The sequence below is a fragment of the Lolium perenne genome, chromosome 2 (assembly GCF_019359855.2).
Source record: "Lolium perenne isolate Kyuss_39 chromosome 2, Kyuss_2.0, whole genome shotgun sequence".
Lineage (NCBI taxonomy): Eukaryota > Viridiplantae > Streptophyta > Magnoliopsida > Poales > Poaceae > Lolium > Lolium perenne.
The window spans coordinates 19,916,895-19,938,641 of NC_067245.2; the positions used below are offsets into that span (position 1 = coordinate 19,916,895).

At 48.6% G+C, this 21,747-nt stretch overlaps 3 protein-coding genes and 1 long non-coding RNA gene across 4 annotated transcripts; 3 read left to right on the forward strand and 1 right to left on the reverse strand.

Annotated features, from left to right (window-relative positions):
- The first annotated feature begins 236 nt into the window (after positions 1 to 236).
- Positions 237 to 2,452, forward strand: LOC139829942 (BRCT domain-containing protein At4g02110-like). The gene is made up of 8 exons (XM_071825915.1): positions 237 to 467; positions 558 to 650; positions 775 to 879; positions 1,090 to 1,191; positions 1,657 to 1,741; positions 1,840 to 1,906; positions 1,996 to 2,040; positions 2,251 to 2,452. Exons 1-8 carry the CDS (start codon positions 354 to 356, stop codon positions 2,417 to 2,419), a joined length of 780 nt encoding a protein of 259 aa, XP_071682016.1. The 5' UTR covers positions 237 to 353; the 3' UTR covers positions 2,420 to 2,452.
- Positions 2,453 to 2,556: 104 nt separating this feature from the next.
- Positions 2,557 to 4,289, reverse strand: LOC139835969 (uncharacterized). Its single transcript, XR_011751415.1, has 2 exons — positions 4,130 to 4,289; positions 2,557 to 2,785 (listed from the first exon to the last, which is right to left on the reverse strand). It is a non-coding gene; the product is annotated as an uncharacterized lncRNA (long non-coding RNA).
- A 283-nt stretch (positions 4,290 to 4,572) lies between these two features.
- On the forward strand, positions 4,573 to 11,645 carry LOC127331404 (BRCT domain-containing protein At4g02110). Its single transcript, XM_051357546.2, has 10 exons — positions 4,573 to 4,801; positions 4,912 to 5,004; positions 5,114 to 5,218; positions 5,431 to 5,532; positions 6,043 to 6,127; positions 6,225 to 6,291; positions 6,382 to 6,426; positions 6,629 to 10,354; positions 10,511 to 10,727; positions 10,834 to 11,645. Exons 1-10 carry the CDS (start codon positions 4,688 to 4,690, stop codon positions 11,431 to 11,433), a joined length of 5,154 nt encoding a protein of 1,717 aa, XP_051213506.1. The 5' UTR covers positions 4,573 to 4,687; the 3' UTR covers positions 11,434 to 11,645.
- Positions 11,646 to 13,108: 1,463 nt separating this feature from the next.
- LOC139835412 (uncharacterized) lies at positions 13,109 to 15,031 on the forward strand. Its single transcript, XM_071825262.1, has 2 exons — positions 13,109 to 14,825; positions 15,010 to 15,031. Exons 1-2 carry the CDS (start codon positions 13,294 to 13,296, stop codon positions 15,029 to 15,031), a joined length of 1,554 nt encoding a protein of 517 aa, XP_071681363.1. The 5' UTR covers positions 13,109 to 13,293.
- Positions 15,032 to 21,747: the final 6,716 nt, after the last annotated feature.

The window sequence follows — 21,747 nt, forward strand, 5'->3', positions numbered from 1 at the left end:
AACAAAAGAATGCGTGTGGTCACCAGCAGCACTTGCAAGGCTATGCTTGCGTGACCACCGGTTGGGCCCTTGTTGGGCCAATAGGAATTCCGGATGCAGTGACAACAAAGGAGAAAAAACACAGGCCACAGGCCTGACTCTTCTTTCCTGGCCCATACGATGAAGCCCACGCACGGTCCCCAACCTCGCAAACCGCGAAATCCGCGAAAACCAAAATTTCCTTCCCCAACCTCTCTTTCTCTCTTCTTCATCCCCAAACCCCAAATCCCCATTCCCATCCCACCGACGAACGCAATCGAAATTCAAATCCTCAAACCCTAACCCCCTTCCCTCCCGCTCCGAACCCCTCCTCCATGAGCCCACACGACGGCGGCGGCGACGATGGACGCGACGGCGACGGCGACGGGCTCCTCTTCGCCGGCGTCCGCTTCGCGCTCGCCGGCTTCGACCCCGTCACCGAGTCCCAGGTGCGCCCGCCTCTCCCCCCGCGCGATTCCGTCCCATTTCGTTACGATTCCCGTGCCGATTCGGTTGGGTGAGACCTCTGCGTTTGGCAGTACCGGGCGGATATGGTGGAGCGCGGCGGCGCCGACGCCGGCGGGCACGGCGAGGCGGGGTGCACCCACGTGGTCGTCTTCGGCCTCGTCTACGTGAGTCTAATCCCTGGTCCACCCTTCCTCTCCTCCTCCGCTGGTTTCGTTCGCTGGGGGGCGTTACTCCTGTGTTGCCTTCGCTCTCTCGGTGGTGTTCACTGTTGGACTGGAACGGATGTAGGACGATCCGGTGTGCGTGGCGGCGCGGGGAGGTGGGAAGAAAGTGGTAACCGAGTTGTGGGTGGACGATACCTTGGATACCGGAGCGATGGCTGATGCCGACCGGGTGAGTCCCCCGCTATTGTGCTTGCATCTATACTGCAGTTAACCCGATTCATGTGTTCTTTATCGTAGCTGTACACTGCTGTAAGATATGTGTTCTGAACAAGCCCAGGAAATCACTGTTTAAATCCCACTATAGCTACTCTCCCGTGACAATATGCTATTTCTGCTGCCAAGTTTGCTGATTCGAAGCTGCATGTTTTGGATTTGGCAGGTAATATACAGGCCAGTGAGAGATCTGAATGGTATACCGGGTAGTCAGTCGCTTAACATATGCCTGACTGGGTACCAAAAGGATGGGCGTGAAGACATAATGGTAATACCGCCTCCTTTTATCTTTATATTTCCAAGCTTAGAGGTCGATGATTTCTGGCTCATACAGCCCTAGATGTAGAGTGTCTGGCCAAGGTCATTCTGTTATTGATCAAGCCAATTGTGATTTCCATCAGTTTGTAGACCGGTGATATTTGGTGGGTACTTTTCGTCGCACTTGTTTTGATAGCTTAGAGCTGTATCTTTGATTCTAGGATTCTAGCACACCGTTTCTTCTGCCGTGCTGAGTTTTTGGTTAACTATACGCTTTCATGGTTACTACGGCTCAATCGGTTCACCAATACTCAGAATTCTACAGGAATAGATCATGTGCAGCACTTCTTTGACACATTTTCGTCTCCTTCCCGAGGAACTTGATAGTTATTCTCAATCGTGTTTGAATGAAAAATCTTAGTTTTGGAGTTCTCATTACTAATTTTGTGACGATTTATTGTACTATTGAAAGTAGAAAATGGTTAGCTTAATGGGAGCACGGTTTTCCAAGCCTTTGAGAGCAGACAAGGTCAGCCATCTCATTTGCTATAAATTTGAAGGTATGGTTTTTTCCTTCTTAATTTTCCATGCCGTTTACACTAAACTTGTGTTACAATTAGTGTTCACTAGCGGCCGTTCTCCTCCATGTTTCTATCAGGTGAGAAGTATGAACTTGCTAAAAAGGTGAACATCAATCTTGTTAATCACCAGTGGTTGGAAGCTTGGTACGTGTATTTTTTAACCAGTCTTGTAAAAAATTGTGGTATCATGTCATGTTTCTTTCTGCTGAAACGCCAGATGATTTTTTCTGCAGCTTAAAGGCTTGGGAAATTCTTCCAATTGATAATTATAGAAACAGGTGAGCCTACCAGCAAATCACACTGCATTTCTCTGTTGTTGTTTTCCCCCTTTATTTTTAGCCACTGGGCTTATACTTTCCAATCTCTCACCTCTACTGTCCTTTATATGATGTCCGGTTAACCTTTTCACAACAATATGACAATATGTTAATACACGTGATGCATTTTTAGGATACTGACTCTAGTTGCCTGGTCATTTACTTATTCAGTGGTTGGGAACAAGAGATGATGGAGGCGCAAGTTGAGGATTCTGCAGATGAAGCAGAAGATGCTGACAGAGTCTTATCTCGTAGTAGAGGCATTGCCAGAAGAGCCCCTATTGCAGAGATTAGAATGGGAACTCATGTTGATCCTGATGTTCCTAAACCGGTACCATGAGGATCCTAGCGAACCCGCCGAAATCCGCACGATATCGATTCTAGGAGACGCACCACCAAGCGCCTCGTACACGCCGAAGCATGCACGCGATGCGGGTGGAATCAATCACGAGCGGTAACATTACAACATGATTACAATAGAGCCCACAAGAAACATATATTACAACAACGACTTCAACGAGTCAAGATACAAATATACAATACAAAGATCCAAATCATACAGAAGATCAAATATGTCCGAGTACGGACAAGATACAAATTGGACTAAGAGTCCTGAAGATAACCAAGTGGCGTCCATAACCCTGCCCAGGCCAAGCTGGAAGGGTAACCTTGCTAGCGTCGTTCTTCATCGTACCGATCTTCATACCTGCCCGGTTATGTCCCGTAGAAGCAGCAATAAGTACGGGTTCGTACTTAACAAGACTTCAAGACGTATAAGCATTCGTCAACCAGTCGTCCTTTGTACTTGAGGCACGCAGGGGACTTAGAGGACGCAAGAGGAACGTCATAGGCAATATGGTGGGGTTAAGCGGCAGCGCGCAAGCACTAAAAACCTATAGAGACACTCTACAACATTCGTCTATCAAAGAAGGTGAGAGAGCGCGTAACTAACAGTTCTATACTCTGCAAACAAAACACAGCCGATGCGTTCCCCCCTCGCAAGGAAGTACTTACAAGGGCACTCACACGGTTGACAAGTTTTACTCAGTTATTATTTAAGTTGTTCTATCTTACTATGCAAGTTATTAGTATTGAAACAACAGGTGTAAGTTGTCTATGGTCGAGTCATACAGCTCCAAGTCGTCCATAACCGCGGACACGGCTTATCGATAAGATTTAACCCTGCAGGGGTGCCCAAATGTTCCCACACGCACGATCAAACCACTTGCGACAGGTGGAAATCACGACTCGCACTCTCCTTCACGACAACAATGTCCAGGAAGCCACCTAACCAAGTTGAACCCGAATCGAAGTCCGGCCGAATCTCCGAGACGGACCTAGCTGTTTGCGACCACGACTTCCGAGGGTCAAAACACACACTGGGGCGAATGACCCGCTTCAGCACGCGATAAACGCTCGTGCCGCACCTATACGTGCATACCAGAAACAAGGGATACAAGGCACCCAGGGGCTTCCCAAAGTAAATAAGTAACAAGCTGGCATGCACGCAACAACAAATGGTAAAACATATAAACTAGTTGTGGCCACTGGACAAAGCTGTAGATTCCGGCAGTGGTCGAGGGGAGACCCAGAAGCATACCCACGTGTGGTTAGAGCGCTTAGTCTCGGAACAGATAACAAGAACTCGGGGTCCTAAGATATTTAGGAAACACAAGTGAGCCGTCACAAAACGATCAGCTGACCCACCGATGCCTCCGCTTAACAATTATTAACAAGTAACCATGATACCCTCAACAGATATAACCATAAACCATGTGTCATGATTCCCCAACAGATAACACGATAAGATAACGATAACGGTAATGAGATATAAACAACACTAGCATGCACTACGACTTGCAAGGCAGACCCGATAACCAAACAACAGCTGTAGGAGGTTGGTGGTTGGTGGTGGCAATATGGGCTGCTTGAGGTAACAAGTGGAAGGGACACGTGACAAGAACGCAACTCAAGGATAGCATGAGGGAGAAGGCAAAATAAAATAGGTGAGCGACTTCTGCAGGGGCAGGAGTATAGGGGAAATGCTTGCCTGTTAAAGCTTGTCGAGGAACATCCGAAGAACTTGTTGTATCTCACCACACCACTTCACGATCCTATCCGGGAAGAAGCAAATGCTACAACAAACAACGAATGCAATCTTACTACTACGATAGAAGAATTCGGCATGCTCAAGATGATATGCATGGCATGACAAAATCCTACAATGTTTTCAGATTTTTAAAATACATATAAAATCCTTTGTTGGATCCTGTGACTGTAGAAAGTCATGTGATGCATGAAGCCTCAATAATTCCATAATACATGCCGTTCTTCTTTCATAGTGCATGAAGCCTCAATACGGCCACAGGCCACAGGCCACAGGCCAGACTCTTCTTTCCTGGCCCATACGGTGAAGCCAGCCCACGCACGGCCCATACGCCTGCAAACCGCGAAATCCGCGAAAACCAAAATTACCTTGTCTTTCTCTCTTCTTCTTCATCCCCAAACCCCAAATCCCCATTCCCATCCCACCGACGAACGCAATCGAAATTCAAATCCTCAAACCCTAACCCCCCCTTCCCCCCGGCTCCGAATTAACCCCTCCTCCATGAGCCCGCACGACGGCGGCGGCGACGATGGACGCGACGGCGACGGCGACGGGCTCCTCTTCGCCGGTGTCCGCTTCGCGCTCGCCGGCTTCGACCCCGTCACCGAGTCCCAGGTGCGCCCGCCTCTACTCCTCTCCCTCGCGGCGCGCCTCTCGACGCGATTCCGCCCCCTTTCGTTCCGATTCGGTCCCGTCTCACTGGGTGAGAGCTCTGCGTTTGGCAGTACCGGGCGGATATGGTGGAGCGCGGCGGCGCCGACGCCGGCGGGTACGGCGAGGCGGGGTGCACCCACGTCATCGTCTTCGGCCTCGTCTACGTGAGTCAGCTCCCTGGTCCACTCTTCCTCTCCTCCTCCGCTCGTTTCGTTCGTTGGGGGCGTCTTCGCTCGCTCGGTGGTGTTCACGGTTGAACTGAAATGGATGCAGGACGACCCGGTGTGCGTGGCGGCGCGGGGAGCCGGGAAGAAAGTGGTAACCGAGTTGTGGGTGGACGACACCTTGGACACCGGAGCGATGGCTGATGCCGACCGGGTGAGTCCCGCCATTGTGCTTGCATACATGCACCTCAATCAACCCGATTCATGTGTTCTTTACGGTAGTATAGTACACTGCTGTAAGATAAGTGTTCTGAACACGCCCAGGAAACCACTGTTTAAATCCCACTACAGTTACTCTCCCGTGACATCATGCTATTTCTGCTTACCAGTTTGCTGATTCGAAGCTGCATGTTTTGGATTCGACAGGTAATATACAGGCCAGTGAGAGATCTGAATGGCATTCCGGGCAGTCAGTCGCTTAACATATGCCTGACAGGGTACCAAAAGGATGGGCGTGAAGACATAATGGTAATACTGCCTCCTTTCATCTTATATCTCCAAGCTAGAGGTTGATGATTGCTGGCTCATACAGCACTAAATGTAGAGTATCTGGCCAAGGTCATTTTATTATTGATCAAGTCAATTGTGATTTCCTTCAGTTTATAGACCGGTGATAATCGGTGGTTACTTTTTGTCGCACTTGTTTTGATTAGCGTACAGCTGTATCTTTGATTCTAGGCTTCTAGCACTCTGTTTCTTCTTTCGTGCCGAGTTTGAGGTTAACTATGCACTTTCACGGTTAATACAGAGCTCAATCGGTTCACCAACACCTAGAATGTCTGAAGCCAACTTTTCTTCTGAATAACCAATACTCAGAATTCTATAGGAATAGATCATGTGTAACACTTCCTTTACGCATGTTCATCTCCTTCTTCCTAGGAACTTGATAGTTTTTCTCAATCGTGTTTGAATGATTCATTTTAGTTTTGGAGCTCTCATCACTAATTTTGTGACAATTCATTTTACTGTTAAATACAGAAAATGGTTAGCTTAATGGGAGCACAGTTTTCCAAGCCTTTGAAAGCAGACACGGTCACCCATCTCATTTGCTATAAATTTGAAGGTATGGTGTTTGCTTCATAATTTTCCGTGCTGTTTACACTGGACTTGTGTTACAATTAGTGTTCACTAGCGGCCTTTCTCCTCCCTGTTTCTATCAGGTGAGAAGTATGAACTTGCTAAAAAGGTGAACATCAATCTTGTTAATCACATGTGGTTGGAAGCTTGGTACGTGTATTTTTTTAACCATTCTTGTAAAAAAATGTGGTATCATGTCATGTTTCTTTCTGCTGAAACGCCAGATGGTTTTTACTGCAGCTTAAAGGCTTGGGAAATTCTTCCAATTGATAATTATAGAAAAAGGTGAGTCTACCAGCAAATCACCTTGCATTTCTCTGTTGTTGTTTCCCCCCTTTATTTTTAGCCGCTGGGCTTATACTTTCCAACCTCTCACCTCTGCTGTCCTTTATATCATGTCCGGTTAATTTTTTCACAACAACATGTCTATACATGTGATACATTTTTAGGATACTAACTCTACTTGCCTGGTCATTTACTTATTCAGTGGTTGGGAACAAGAGATGATGGAGGCGCAAGTTGAGGATTCTGCAGATGAAGCAGATGATGCTGCCAGAGTCTTATCTCGTAGTAGAGGCATTGCCAGAAGATCCCCTATTACGGAAATTAGAATGGGAGCTCATGTTGATCCTGATGTCTACGCCCCCATTCGTGATCCTACTGTCTCTCTTGGCAATGCCGAGGTTGCTGCAGGAAGACACTTGAACACCCCGAAACAGGTTAGCAAAACAGAAGATGTATGTGAAAGGTCCCTTGATGCCAGAGCTGACATACAGAGCACTCATAACACAAATTTTGTGACAAATTCTGCTGATACTGAGGCACGCAATTCAGTCCATTCTCGTATTAATCCCTGTAGCAATGAAAAGGCTCCTGGAGATCACATCACCAGAGATGAAGAAAAAAATGGTGATAAGGGGCCAGTTGACGCTAGGGCAAGTGCCCTTCCAACCATCAACACAAATGGGGCCACAGAATGTGCTGATCATTTTGTACATCAACCAACGGTGATACCTGCTATTCCAGTGGTCGACACAGACAACATTGCTGATGGTTCCGACCTGTTCATCGCCAACAGTGTTCAGTTGCCAACACCTTCTGCAGAAAGTCTCTTGGAGAAACCATTGCAGTCATCAGATATGACTGGAAAAGTGGATCATAAGGATAATGGACCTGTAGCTAATCTTGTTGACGGAGTTGGTCAATCGAATTCAGAAGGAAATATAGCCCTGGTTAAGGCCAATTCAATATCAGCAGGCAATTCCGCATCAAAGAATTCCCCAATCTTAGGGTACTCCAGAAGGCGTTCTCGGAAGTCAGTATCACCAGGAACTAATTTAAGTTCAGCTCACCAAACAGCATCTCTCCACAGCTATGAGAGAAATTCACCAAATGTTAAGATCAGTATCTCTCCGTCAACGAAGAGCAATCATACAATTAGTAAGCTTGCTGATGCCAAAAGCCCGAGAGACGAAGCAACACAATGTGTGGATAGATCAGACATTGTACTTGCTCAGACGAACAGTGGGCTTTCTTCAGCCAGTCCATTACCGCTAAATGGAGGCACAGACTCAGCTGCCGGAACTGCAAATATTCCTCTCCCAAGCAGAGAAATTGCATCTGAAGCAGCAACAGTTTCTGATCCGGCAAAAAAATCCACTGGATCTCAACCCATCAAAGTTAATGGTGACCTAAGCGTTGATGTTACTGTGAATCATACGGTGAGTCAAATGTCTGGCTCTTCTAAAAAGAAGGTGCTGAGCTACAGGAGGGCTTCTTTGAAGCTTGCAAAGTCTCCTGAAGTAGTAGAAAAACTTCCTGAAATTTTTGCTAAAGAGGCGATTATAGAGTCACTAGCTAAAGCAAAGGAACTGGCACAGCATGAACTGGCAGCAGAGAAGGCATGTGCTATTAGCCCTTCTTTGGATTCTGAATTTGAGAAGGGAAGTTCAAGTTTCTCTAATCAAAATTGGAATATAGAGATGAGTAACGCACCACAGGTTAATAGCATTGAAGTGGCGGAGGTTTCTCATGCAACCATGGAAGCAGGTGCTATGAAACTCTCGTCGTCTAGAGTGAAGAGCACTGGTGCTAAGAGGTCTAGAAATGCCACTAATGGAGCACACACTTCATTTGCAAGTCGTAAACGTGAGATTGCAACCTATAAGTCCAGGCACAATATTGGTGCAGTTATTTCCCATGAAAATATAGAAGCAGATAAAGAAAAGGATTGTACCAGTCCAAACGCAGCTGAATGTACAACATCCTTTCCTGAAGAAATCCTGAGCAGTAAAGCAAGGAGCGTTGACACGAGCTCTCTGAATGCCAACAGTGAGGTGAATGGTGTACCAGGGGCTTCAAAGCTGGAGTTTGCTAATTTGATTTCGCAGGGAAATATAAACAAAAAACCTAGGAGGCTTCCAAGCAGTGCAAATGATAATCACTATCAAAGGGGTTCATCTGAGAAGGTTTCAAGTTCCATTGAAAGGAGTGCTGTTGCAAACGTGTCTCAGCCTGCTGACATGAAGATGGCTATGGCTGGTGCACCAACCGCTGATAAAGCTGATACAGTATCATTGAAGTCGAGTTTCAGTGAGGCAGCTCCTCAAGCTGACACTGAAAAGAAGATGTTGAGCTACAGGAGGGCTTCTTTGAAGCTTGCAAAGTCTCGTGAAGTAGAAAAACTTCCTGAAATTTTTGCTAAAGATGCTATTATAGAGTCACTAGATAAAGCAAAGGAACTGGCGCAGCATGAAGTGGCACCAGAGAAGACATGTGCTATTAGCCCTTCTATGGATTCTGAATTTGAAAAGGCAAGTTCAAGTTTCTCTCTGCAAAATCGGAATATAGAGGCGAGTAATGCACCACAGGTTAATGGCATTGAAGTGGCAGCTACGGGCTCACACCATGACAAGGAGGTTTCTCATGCAACAATGGAAGCAGATTCTAGGAAAGTATGGACTTCTAGAGTGAAGAGCACTAGTGCTAAGAGGTCCAGGAATGCTACCAATGGAGCACACACTTCATTTGCACGTCGTAAACGCGAGTCTGCAACATCTGAGTCCAAGCACGACATCGGTGCAGTTATTTCCCATGAAAATGTAGAAGCAGAACCAGAAAAAGATTGTACCAGTCTGACCGCAGCTGAATGTACAACATCCTTTCCTGAAGAAATCCGGAGCAGTAAAGCAAGGAGCGTTGCCGCGAGCTCTCTGAATGCCAACAGTGAGATGAATGGTGTACCAGGGGCTTCAAAGCTGGAGTTCGCTAATTTGATTTCGCAGGGAAATATAAACAAAAAACATAGGAAGCTTCCAAGCAGTGCAAATGATAATAACTATCAAAAAGGCTCATCTGAGAAGGTGTCAAGCGCCATAGAAAAGAGTGCTGTTGCCAACGTGTCTCAGCCTGCTGACATGAGGATGGTTATGGTTTGTGCAGCAACCGCTGATAAAGCTGATACAGTATCGTTGAAGTCGAGTTTCAGTGAGGCAGTTCCTCAAGCTGACACTGAAAAGCTTTCAAGCAGTGCAAGTGCTGATAACCATGAACCATGTGCACCTGATAGAGTACCAAACAAGAGAGTGCGCAAAGCAGTTGCCAAAAGGAAAATTTCTGGCGCACTGCAATACATACCATCTGAAGCTGAAGTTCTGACAATAAAGCAGGCTGCGGAGAGCTCCACAAATGCTGGCAAGGCAATGGGTAAGGATCTCCAGAGTGCGAATGAGGATGGTATGGCAAATCAAGCTGCATCATTTTGCAAAGATTCCTTTGAAGACGGATCAGAAGATATGCAGAACATTAGACCAATGACTAGCAAAAAGAACAAGGTTGTAGATGCAATGGATGATTCTGTCGGCCAAAATAAGGAGAATATACCAGTCAATGTTAATCTCAGTCCTAAATCAAAGTACGGAAATAAATGTGTGGGTTCTAAATGTATGAAAAAACCAGTACAAAAGGGCAAAGGGGTGCTTTGTGAGCGCAGCATGACAGGAGGAAATGATTGTGGAACCTTGTCCTTGTCGGAACCAACATGGTTTATCTTAGGTGGACATCGCCTACTGAGAAAGGATTACATGTCAATACTTAGACGGCTGAAGGGAAGAGTATGCAGGAGTTCACATCACTGGTCTTTCCAAGCGACGCATCTTATTGCACCCGAGCTCCGCAGAACTGAAAAGTTCTTTGCAGCTGCCGCAGCTGGGAGGTAAACCTTTTACCATTTCAGTGGCTTCATGTTGGATTGTTTATACTTTGTTCTGAATGTTTGTTGCTTATCAGAACTGAAAATACATACATACAACCATTTCCCTCTTTTCTATTTTGCGGTATCTGAATGCTGGTTGCTTTTCTGAAAGACCAGGTGGATACTCAAGGCTGATTACTTGAGTGCTTGCAATGAGGCTGGCAAGTTTTTAGAGGAAGAATCATTTGAGTGGCATGGTGATGGCCTTAACAGCGGCGATACGATAAGTCTGGATGCTCCAAGAAAATGGCGCCACCTAAGGGAGCGCACTGGTCATGGCGCTTTCCATGGGATGAAGATCATCATATATGGAGAGTGCATTTCTCCATCATTGGTAAGATGAGCTGGACACGCACTTCTTTATCTGATAAGCATCCCCTGGAAATAACTTTGTAATGCTGAAGTTCAACCCATGCTTCCCCTTTGTTGTTTGTCAACAGGACACGATGAAGCGTGCGCTGAGGGCTGGTGATGGCACAATTCTAGCAACCTCCCCACCATACACCCGGCTACTGAAGCACGACGTCAGTTTCGCTGTGGTGTCCGCGGGCATGGCGAGCACAGACGCATGGGTTCAGGAGTTCATGAACCACAACATCCCCTGCGTCAGCGCGGACTACCTGGTGGAGTACGTCTGCAAGCCCGGCCACCCTCTGAGCAAGCACGTGCTCTTCAACATGCACGAACTGGCAGAGAAGTCCCTGCAGAAGATACAGAATTCTCAGCGAGATGAACTCGGCGCTAGCACCGGAGAGGCAGGCGAGGGAGGCGACACTGAGCCAAGCTGCTCCGCCTGCGGATCGAGCAACCGGGAAGGGGCTCTGATGCTGATATGCAGCGGCAGCCAGGGGAACAAGGCTAGCTGCGGTGCTGGGATGCACGTCGACTGCTTGAACCTGAGCCCTGAAGCTGCTGCTCCAGACGGTGACTGGCTGTGCCCCAAGTGCGACGACGATGGTCAGGTGAAACCGCCCCCGAAGAAGGCCGAGAAAGGTGCCAGGAAACTGAAGCCCAAGGCGCAGATGAGTTCTTGTTGCTGATGGTGATGTGTTAATAACGTTATAGCAGTGACTGATGTTCTGATAGTGATACCTGCCATTGTAAATACGTACTACGTGGTACCAGTACTCAGATTAGATGTCGTTTGGCTTCCATCATTTGGTAATGGAATCAGATAACTTATGTGTGATTCTGAGAATCAATTTGTTTGGCTGTCACGGAAATGGAATCAGATAACTTATTCAATTGAGAATTCCATGTATTCCATCCCATGCCTAACCTTAATTCTTCTTGCTACCCTAACATTTCTGTGGGTTTGTCAAATGAAATGATATCAACAGTTTCATCTCATTACATTTTGACCAAGCGAGCTCTAGAGATGATTGCTCGGCATATCGTTGTAAATCATCTCTTCAGGGAGAGTTGTCAGCCTTACAAACTCATATTGTTACTGTACTTGGCTGTGTGGTTAGTTAGTGGTTTGGATACGCAGCAGAGTGTGCTACGAGTATGTCTAAAGTGCACTAGGCGTGTAATGTTACAAGAAGTGTTTTTGTGCTCAGGTTGAGCTGTGCATTTCCGTGCATCTTGCCCCTTTCTCTCACTGTGTCTCTTTTCAAACCGGGCACAGTGAACGTGACAAACAGATTGAACACGGCGGACGCACACACGGAAGAATCGGATCTGTTCTGGCCGTGTGCACAGGCAAGGAAGCAGCATCGGGGTAAGTAAAGCTACTGCACTGCGTTCGCTTTTGTAAAAAACAATAGCATGCGTTCAAGTTAATTTAAAGCGAGGCTGTCGCCTGATCTCGTTTCCTTTAATTTCCCCGGATGGAGCCGGCCGCCGCAGGCTTTGCGGTGAGGCGGCCACCGATCTGAGATCGGATGATGATATGATATGCTTTGCCGCTGGCTGCACTTCACTCACCAGACCAGATCAAATCAGACCAGTTCAAAGCTCATCCGATTCCGGATGATGGATGATGATTTGTCCGAATGAGAAAAAGGCAGTCCGCCCATGTGCTCGTCGTGGGCACGCACGCACAAACAAGATCCTTTGCTTCCACCTGTAGTACATGGATGATATGCCATGGATGGGCATCTCATTCCTTCCATGAAAGAACCATGCATGCACGTTTAAAGTGGCGGTGAAGAACTGCAGCGGAGCAAACATAAACCATTATTAACCGTGCGGTGCGGTGCTGATGTTTGATTAAGTCGAGCGGATGACGTCACCCCTGATCTTGGACAAGTAATTAAAGAGATCTGCGACGGCTGCAGGTTTTGCTCTGCCGCTTTTGCGGTGAAGAGGGGAGGCCGTACTGCACGTACGCTGGTGATTCTCGAGGCGGAGGCAGCGAAGTACACGCGCACGTGCGACGCGACGCCAAAAGATTAAGCATGTGCCGAAAAGCTGATGATGAGGAGAAGATCAGAGGTGGTGCAAAGAAGCTGATTACCCTAACAGCAGATTTGGCGAGGAAGACTCAGGAGACAGTCCTTGCAGTGGCGAAGGACGGAAAAAAATGAGGTCGGGCAAACTTTAGAACATAAAAAAAAGACGCAAAAAAATAAAATTGTCTTGACACATTAATATTTTACATGATGTTAAGCATAGTCATCTTGGGTGTTTCGTTTAGATAGCAAGCGGCATAAAATATCTATTCAAATCTACAATTTGAAAAACAAGAAATGCATTAGTAGTTTGTGTTAGACGTGTATGATTAGGACACGTCTAGAGCAAACCGACTCAAAGAGTCCTACCTTATTTGTAATCTATTTACCTTAGCAGCCAAGTCTCCTGTACTATATAATCCCAACGTGGGATCAAATTAATCCAAGAGCAACAATTATATTTGCCTTCATGGTATCAGATTAGGGTTTTCTTGATCCTCTCCTATGGCGCCGTCAGAGCCCTCCGCCGCTGATCTCGCGGCCGCTGCCGCCGAGGCCACCGCCAAGGCCGCTCTCTGGGCGCTCGCGGCCGCACTCCCCAGCATCCGTGCCGTCGTGCCGGTCACCCTCGAGCTTTCAACCTCCAACTACCTCCAATGGCGCGGCATGTTCTCCGACGCTGTTGAGAAGTACGCCCTCGAGGATCATCTCCTCGAGGATGCTTACCCCACGGACCCCCCGCCACAGTGGGTCCGCAACGACGCCATCGTCCGGTCATGGCTCAACAGCGCCGTCGCGCCCGAGCTTCTCGCCATGATCGTTGACACCACGACGCCACTGCCTGCACACGCCTTGTGGACGCGCCTCTCCAACATCTACCACGACAACGCGGACACCCGCTCCTCCTACCTCGAGCAAGAGTTCCACGGTCTCCAACAGGGCTCCCTGACCGTGGCTGGACATCGCCGCAGCGAGAAGGTTCTCGCCGACAAGCTCAATGCGCTAGGCACGACCATCACCGACAAACGCCTAGTCCAGAACACGCTTCGCGGTCTCGGACCTCGGCTTGCGTACATGCGCACGTTGCTCCTGAAACAGCGTCCCCTTCCGCCGTTTCTCGACGTCCGCTCATCTCTACTACTCGAGGAGCTCACGTTGCAGCAGCAGTCCGAGTCATCCTCAACCCCGTGCCGCCGTCGCGCGGGGAGCCCCCACGCCTCCACCACCGCGTGGCTCTGCCGAAAATACGGGACCTCCGCGGCGCCGGAAGTGCCGCAACTTCCGGCGCTTTGGAACTGTCGCTTTGGCGCACGGTGCCGTTACGTCCACTCCGCGTTTCCCCAACAACGCGGCGGCACCCCCAACACATCCGGGAAGGGACCGCAGACTCCATGGCCGTCGATGCAGAACCCTTGGGCTGGGTCAATCCAGATGTGGCCAGGACCACCGCCACGGCCACCTCCACCGCCACGGCCACCTCCTCTTGGCCTGCCTCAGGCTCATCATGCCATGCTATCGGCGCCGCCTCCATGGCCCTATGGCTCTACATCACCTATGCCATGGCCACCGGGAGCAGCTATACCATGGACGCTAGGAGTGACGCCATTCGCCCCGCCACCTGCATCCACATACAATCCAACCGCACCACCGCCATCCTTCGACCAAGCCCAACTCATGCAGGCTTTCAACACCATGTCCCTGACACCACCATCCTCGAATGAGTGGTTCATGGACTCGTGCGCCTCCGCTCACATGACCGGCAATCAGGGTAACCTCTCTCACATCCTCACCTCTCACTCTCCTTACCCACATGTCATCGTCGGCAATGGCCAAACTATTCCCACAACCCACATCGGTCATACCACTCTTTCATCTCCTACCCATTCGTTCTCTCTTAACAATGTCTTAGTTACACCTGACCTAATTAAAAATCTTATTTCTGTTCGTAAATTCACAACTGATAATCTTCTATCTGTTGAGTTTGATCCGTTTGGTCTCTCTGTGAAGGACTTCCGCACCAAGAACGAGATCGTCAGGTGCAATAGTTCCGGTGACCTCTACCCCCTCTGGTTGCCGGCCTCCACTGCGCACGCACTCTCCACCACCACATCATCAGCAACCTTGTGGCATCGTCGTCTAGGACATCTTAGTAGTCAAGCTTTGTCGCACCTAGCAAGTGCTTTTTCTTTTCCTTGTAATAAAAATGCTACCGATAATCAGTTATGTCATGCTTGTCAATTAGGGAAACATGTGCGTCTACCTTTTGATTCATCATCTACTCACACTACTCGACCTTTTCAACTAATCCATTGCGATTTGTGGACTTCCCCTCTTCCTAGTGTATCCGGTTACAAATACTACCTAGTTGTGTTAGATGATTTCACTCATTACCTTTGGACTTTTCCCTTACGCATGAAATCTGAAACTTTCCCAACACTCAAAAACTTCTTCGCCTACGTATCCACTCAGTTTCATACAACAGTTCAATCCCTACAGTGTGACAATGGTCGTGAATTTGACAATACTGCTGCCCGCACATTTCTCATGTCCCTTGGTGCCACTCTACGCATGTCTTGCCCATACACATCCCCCCAAAACGGTAAAGCCGAGCGTGTCATTCGCTCTACAAACAACATGGTTAGATCACTTCTTTTCTAAGCATGCATGCCTCCAATATATTGGGTCGAAGCTCTTAACACTTCCACTTTCTTGTTCAACCTTCACCCAACTAAAACCCTTCAGCACCGCACCCCACACGAGGTTCTCTATGGCCTCCCTCTTCCTCTCGACCAACTTCGGGTTTTCGGATGTCTTTGTTACCCTAACCTCTCCGCTACCACAGCTCACAAACTCGCTCCTCGCACGACCTTTGTGTCTTCCTCGGATACTCCTCTTCTCACCGCGGCTACCGCTGCCTCGACCTCTCCACACACAAACTTATCATCTCCCGTCATGTTGTCTTTGATGAAAATTCATTTCCTTTCTCTAAAATATCCACACCACCTACTCCCATTGATTTCTCCTTCCTTGATGAGCTGCCACCCATCCTCCCAAACCCTCCACCCCAGCCACCCATGCCTCAGCCTAACACCCAGCCACCCACGCCTCCGCCTAACCCACCTCCACCTCCCCCTCCTCCCGTGGTACTGGCTCCGGTTGGCCCTCCCCTTGCCGAGAATACTCACAATATGTACACTCGTGGCAAACGTGGTATGTCTCGGCCTGTTGATCGCCTTAATCTGCATGTTGATGTTCTTAGTCCGCTTAGAAAAGCTACCGTGGTGCTCTGAAGGATCCTCAATGGCATGCTGCAATGGTCGATGAATTTACAGCCCTGCAAAACAATCGGACATGGGATCTTGTGCCTAGACCACCTGGATCTAATATTGTTTCTGGCAAATGGATATTTCGTCATAAGCTCAAACCAGATGGCTCCCTAGACCGGTACAAAGCACGTTGGGTGCTCCGGGGCTTCACCCAACGCGCCGGTGTCGACTACGGTGAGACTTTCAGTCCGGTTGTCAAGCCGGCAACTGTTAGGACAGTTTTGTCCATTGCCATCGCTCAAGACTGGCCGGTCCATCAGCTCGACATCAACAATGCCTTTCTCCATGGTACTCTCGCTGAGACTGTATATTGTGCACAACCGTCAGGGTTCGTTGATGCTTCCCAGCCCGACCATGTATGCCGCCTCAACAAGTCTCTCTATGGGCTTAAGCAGGCACCGCGAGCTTGGTATAGCCGCTTCGCCGACCATCTTCTACGACTTGGCTTTGTCGGCTCCCGTGCAGACCCCTCTCTGTTTATCTACACACGCAACACGGAGACACTTTACCTGCTGCTGTATGTTGATGATATTGTGCTGACAGCCTCTTCTCGAGCAGCTCCTTCGACACACCATCACAGCTCTAGAGCGCGAGTTCTCTCTCAAGGACCTTGGAGCATTACACTATTTTCTTGGTGTTGCTGTTACGCGCTCTCCTACTGGCATGTTCCTCTCTCAACGGCAGTACATCCTCGACGTCCTCGACCGTGCAGGAATGAAATCCATGCTCCACTCCGGTTGACACACAGTCCAAGCTTGGCGCTACTGGCGCCCCCGTCGCTGATCCATCCACTTATCGGAGCTTGGTGGGTGCTCTCCAGTAGCTCTCGTGCCCCCGCCCGGACGTCGCCGCTGCCGGTCAGCAGGGCTGCGTGTACATTCCCGACCCACGAGAGCCGCATCTTAATGCGGTCAATCGGAGTCGCCGGTAGCTTCGCGGCACCGTCGACTATGGCCTGCGCTGCATCGCTCATCACCAACATCACTTATCGCTTATACCGATGCCGATTGGGCTGGATGCCCCGACACTCGCAAGTCGACTTCTGGGTATGGGGTTTTCCTTGGTGACAATCTGATCTCTTGGTCATCTAAGCGCTAACAAACTGTCTCCCGATCGAGTGCGGAGGCAGAATATCGTGGAGTCGCTAATGCCGTCGCTGAAGCATGTTGGTTACGTCAGCTCCTTTCTGAGCTCCGTCACCCACTTCAGCGAGCTACTGTGGTCTACTGCGACAACATCTCCGATGTCTACCTTTCGACGAATCCAGTTCAACATCAACGCAGTAAGCATGTGGAGATTGATCTTCATTTTGTTCGAGAGCGTGTAGCCTTTGGAGATGTCCGTGTTCTCCATGTTCCCACATCCTCGCAGTATGCTGATATCTTCACCAAGGGGTTGCCATCGACTATATTCACCGAGTTCCGCTCCAGCCTGAACGTCCGCGGTGCTCCCGCTCCGACTGCGGGGGGGGGGGGGGGGGGGTGTTAGACGTGTATGATTAGGACACGTCTAGAGCAAACCGACTCAAAGAGTCCTACCTTATTTGTAATCTATTTACCTTAGCAGCCAAGTCTCCTGTACTATATAATCCCAACGTGGGATCAAATTAATCCAAGAGCAACAATTATATTTGCCTTCAGTTTGCCCATGTTATCCAGCTCACAATTTACAAATCTAAACTTTATTCAATTGGCAAAGGACAAAATCTCCTATACTTATACCTCCCCCCTTAGGTGCGGGGTTCTTTCCCTTCCTGTCCATCTTACTTCTTCTCAGCGGTTCGGCCACAAAACCAAAGCTACAAAACATCCCTACTCCGTAGTATCGCCAAAACCTAGAAGCTACAAGGAAGCAGAGGGCCAGAAGCATGCGGGCACCTTGACGCCGGGTGATCTGTTGCATGACCCAGGCGCGTGCCGCATGCGGGCGGGCTGGCAGCTGGAGTCGGACTACCGGAGGGATCTCTAAAGTTCGTATGACTCGAGCGATCGAGTGGAGATGTTAATTTTCCTCTCCACCACGCGCGGGCGCGGCCCAGTAGACCCAATTCGGTAGCCTATCCCCCAGCACAGCCCATTTTCTCTTTTTTCTTCTCGTTTTTCTTCCAGAAACGCACAAAACTTGTGCATAACTGTTTGTATGTATAGAGATGCATATGTATATGCGATTTTTTGTAAAAAATCAAGGTAGGGCAGCTGCCATACCTTGCCCAAAAGGGAGCTTCGCCCCTGAGTCCTTGTGCTTGGGATATTGATGATTGAAGATCCCGATCGGCATACTGCTCAAGTTTGAAGGACTTGACTAGTTATAGTATCATGTTAATGTTTGGATATGGTTGTTGTGTTTTCTGTAAGACTTTTTTTTATTTCCGTCTTAGTGTTGATAGGTTTTTGTCCCGTAGTAGATGTTTCGATGCCGATTCATCTGTCAGCGGGTTTCATATCGATGCAAGGACGCTCTTTCTTTCCCGTTTCCTTTTGGTTTCTTATGAAAATGTTGTTTGAAAGTAATGTATATTTCGGCAGCACCTACACGGAGAGAAGTGGGAGGAGACTGTAGTGGTTTCTTATGAAAATGTTGTTTGGACAATGCATATTTCCGTTATGAAAGTAATGAAAAGGGGAGTGGCTCGAATTGAAAAATATTCCGAAAAACTGTGGCTAAGCAGTGTAATTAGGGCAATAAATTGAGGTAATTGCACCAACACTAGTACACAAACTTGTCGTTGGATGGAACTTGCCGGATGTGTTACCGTGGTACGCTAACTTGTGTTTGCCGGCTCGGCGGTTGCTGAGTTTTGCAGAAACCCTGACTTGATTCCGCGTCGCACGAAACGACACGCCACATCACTAGAGGGGAAACCCCTAATTCCCAAATCGTGTCTCACCCGAAAATATCCCAAGCTCGAGTGGTGTGCTGAGCAATGCGCGGGGTGACGGGTGGTGGCGGCGTCAGGATTGGCGGCCGGAGTACGGTGACAGGTGGCGACAGCGTGAGAAATGGAGGCGGGAGGGGCAGCTGCAATCTAGACGGTAGACTCGGCATCACCTACACGGAGAGAAGTGGGAGGAGACCATAGTGATCTACTAGGACGGCGGCTCCAGCAATACAGTATCCGGCGAGGTGAGCTACACGCACGTTTAAGAAGTCCTATGCATTTCATGCCAAAACCTTTATATTGTTTAGTTTGATATATATCCTGCAACAAGAAACATCAAATGCAAACATAACTAAATTATACATAGAAAATAAAAGTATTGAAAAAGGCAAAAGAGCTATGCCAATGGCATTAACCCCGTGGCGTCAATCGTTGGGCAATAGTTAGTCACCAGCGTCATGTACCTGCGAGCTATACGGACGTTGACTATGCCAATGATGACCGTCGGCTTAGCCCGAACTTGTAAGCGTTTCTTTATTAGATGTAGGTATCTAGAGTATATGCCGACGGGCCCGACAAATGTCCGTCGGTATCTCTCCATATTCATCATGTAGTATGTTGACTCGTGTATGAATGAGGACATTGGTGAGATTAGAAACAATTCTGCTGCTCTTTTACGGAAGTCCACGCAGGTGGGATCCTTTTTTTTTTTGTTTCAAAGAAGAAATAGTGAAGCAGGACTCAGCCAAGAGATCTTGTCATCGACATGCATGGGAGCGCCGCCCGACAAGTGCGGGTTCGTCAACCATGCTAAATACAGAGATACACAGAGCTCCGAGATACGGTGTCATGGACGGACGCGTCAACTGCAAGAACCGACGAACGAGTTTGGTTTGGAATGCGACGACTGACTCTGGGTTGTTGATCGATGGAGGTTGGTTGGTTGCAGCCACGTCTCACGCGCCCACCCTTCACCTGTCCACTGCTTTCCAGGTCACGGCTAGTCGGCTACAGCCTACAGGTGTACCTCAACGACTCTCCGCTTCGCTGACGTGGCTCGTGTGGGCCTATCGCTTCGCTTTTTTTTGAACAGATAAGGCCACGAAGGGCCTGGAAGCTTCATTAGTTGGTGGCAACAATTACAAAGATGATCTTGGCTTTGGAAACAATAGCACAAGAGTTCAGAGATCTTACAAAAATGAACCTAGAAAGATAAAAAAAGAAAGCAATCGGGTCCTTCTTCTCCACCGCGACGACTGGATCTTGGGCCATGGTCGCTGGCGGCAATGCTTGAAACTGCGCCACTTGGTTCTTCGCCAGGATGGATCACCACACCAAGATCGAAGATCTTCCCCGTCAACACTTCGGCCTGGAGGAAGTAGATACTCCCCGGAGCTGATTCTTCCGAGGTGCGGAGAGGCCCCTTGGCCAAAAATAGCGGCGGTTGATGGCGCCGACGCTTGATGTATGCCGCCGAAAGAGAGCTTCCAACGCGGTGAGCACCGCACGCTCACCCATGTGCCTCTTGACTCCAGATCGACGAGCACTGGGGTTGTCACCCTCCTGTCTATCTCCACGACCACAAGGAGGAGGTAGAACAGTGATACGTCCAAAACGTATCTACTTTCCCGAACACTTTTGCTATTGTTTTGCCTCTAATTTGTGTATTTTGGATACAACTAACACGGACTAACGCTGTTTTCAGCAGAATTGCCCTGGTGTCTTAGTTTTATGCAGAAAATCAATTTTCAGAAAAATCCCCGGAAATAATTGCAATGGGCATATTTTCACAGAAGACCTACGGAGCCAGAAGACGAGACGGAGGGGGGCCACGAGGTGCGCACACCACATGGCAGCGTGGTGGGCCCCTGGGCCGCGCCGCCATATGGGGACGCCGCCTCGGCCAGCCCCCGACGCTCCCCTCTGGACTACTTAAAGTCCTTGACCTAAAAACGCACGGGGGTTCGACCAATTTGCCAGAAGACACCCAGAACTCCGCCGCCATCGAAAACTCTATTTCGGGATCAGAAACTCCGTTTTGGCACCCTGCCGGGACGGGGAATTGGAGGAGATCATCGCCACCGACGCCTCTCCATCAACCATCCATGCTTCCCCCATCCATGTGTGAGTAAATCCCCGCTGTAGGCTGAAGGGGATGGTAGGGATTGGATGAGATTGTTCATGTAATAGCCATAAGATTGTTAGGGCATGGTGCCTAGTATCCGTTGTTGGTACTTTTATGATATTGTTGTAACTTGTTATGCTTAATGCTTGTCACTAGGGCCCGAGTGCCATGATTTTAGATCTGAACATGTTATTGATTCATGATGATATTCACTGTTTTATGATCTTACCTACAAGTTGTATACACATATTGCTGTCCGGAACCCGAGGCCCCAAAGTGACAGAAATTGGGACAACCGGAGGGGAAGGCTATGATATGAGGATCACATGTGTTCACGGAGTGTTAATGCTTTGCTCCGGTACTCTATTAAAAGGAGTACCTTAATTACCAGTAGTTTCCCGAGAGGCCCGGCTGCCACCGGCTGGTAGGACAAAAGATGTTGTGCAAGTTTCTCATTGCGAGCACGTACGACTATATACGGAAGACATGCCTATGGTTATTTAGTACTTGGATACTGTTTTATTATTATCTGCAAATGCCTTGTCTTGATTATTACATGAGTTATCTTATCCATGCAGCGCCCGTTCATCCTTCCCTATGCCTACAGTATTTTAATCCTGCTGTTTACT

Bases quoted from the DNA above. Each gene is read 5' to 3' on its own strand.
- LOC139829942 (XM_071825915.1), top strand. From the start codon at position 354: ATGAGCCCACACGACGGCGGCGGCGACGATGGACGCGACGGCGACGGC. The intron at 880-1,089 runs GTGAGTCCCCCG...TGGATTTGGCAG, and splicing joins CGATGGCTGATGCCGACCGG to GTAATATACAGGCCAGTGAG. The intron at 1,192-1,656 runs GTAATACCGCCT...TATTGAAAGTAG, and splicing joins ATGGGCGTGAAGACATAATG to AAAATGGTTAGCTTAATGGG.
- LOC127331404 (XM_051357546.2), top strand. From the start codon at position 4,688: ATGAGCCCGCACGACGGCGGCGGCGACGATGGACGCGACGGCGACGGC. The intron at 5,005-5,113 runs GTGAGTCAGCTC...AAATGGATGCAG, and splicing joins TCGTCTTCGGCCTCGTCTAC to GACGACCCGGTGTGCGTGGC. The intron at 5,533-6,042 runs GTAATACTGCCT...TGTTAAATACAG, and splicing joins ATGGGCGTGAAGACATAATG to AAAATGGTTAGCTTAATGGG.
- LOC139835412 (XM_071825262.1), top strand. From the start codon at position 13,294: ATGGCGCCGTCAGAGCCCTCCGCCGCTGATCTCGCGGCCGCTGCCGCC. The intron at 14,826-15,009 runs GTGCAATAGTTC...ACCGATAATCAG, and splicing joins ACCAAGAACGAGATCGTCAG to TTATGTCATGCTTGTCAATT.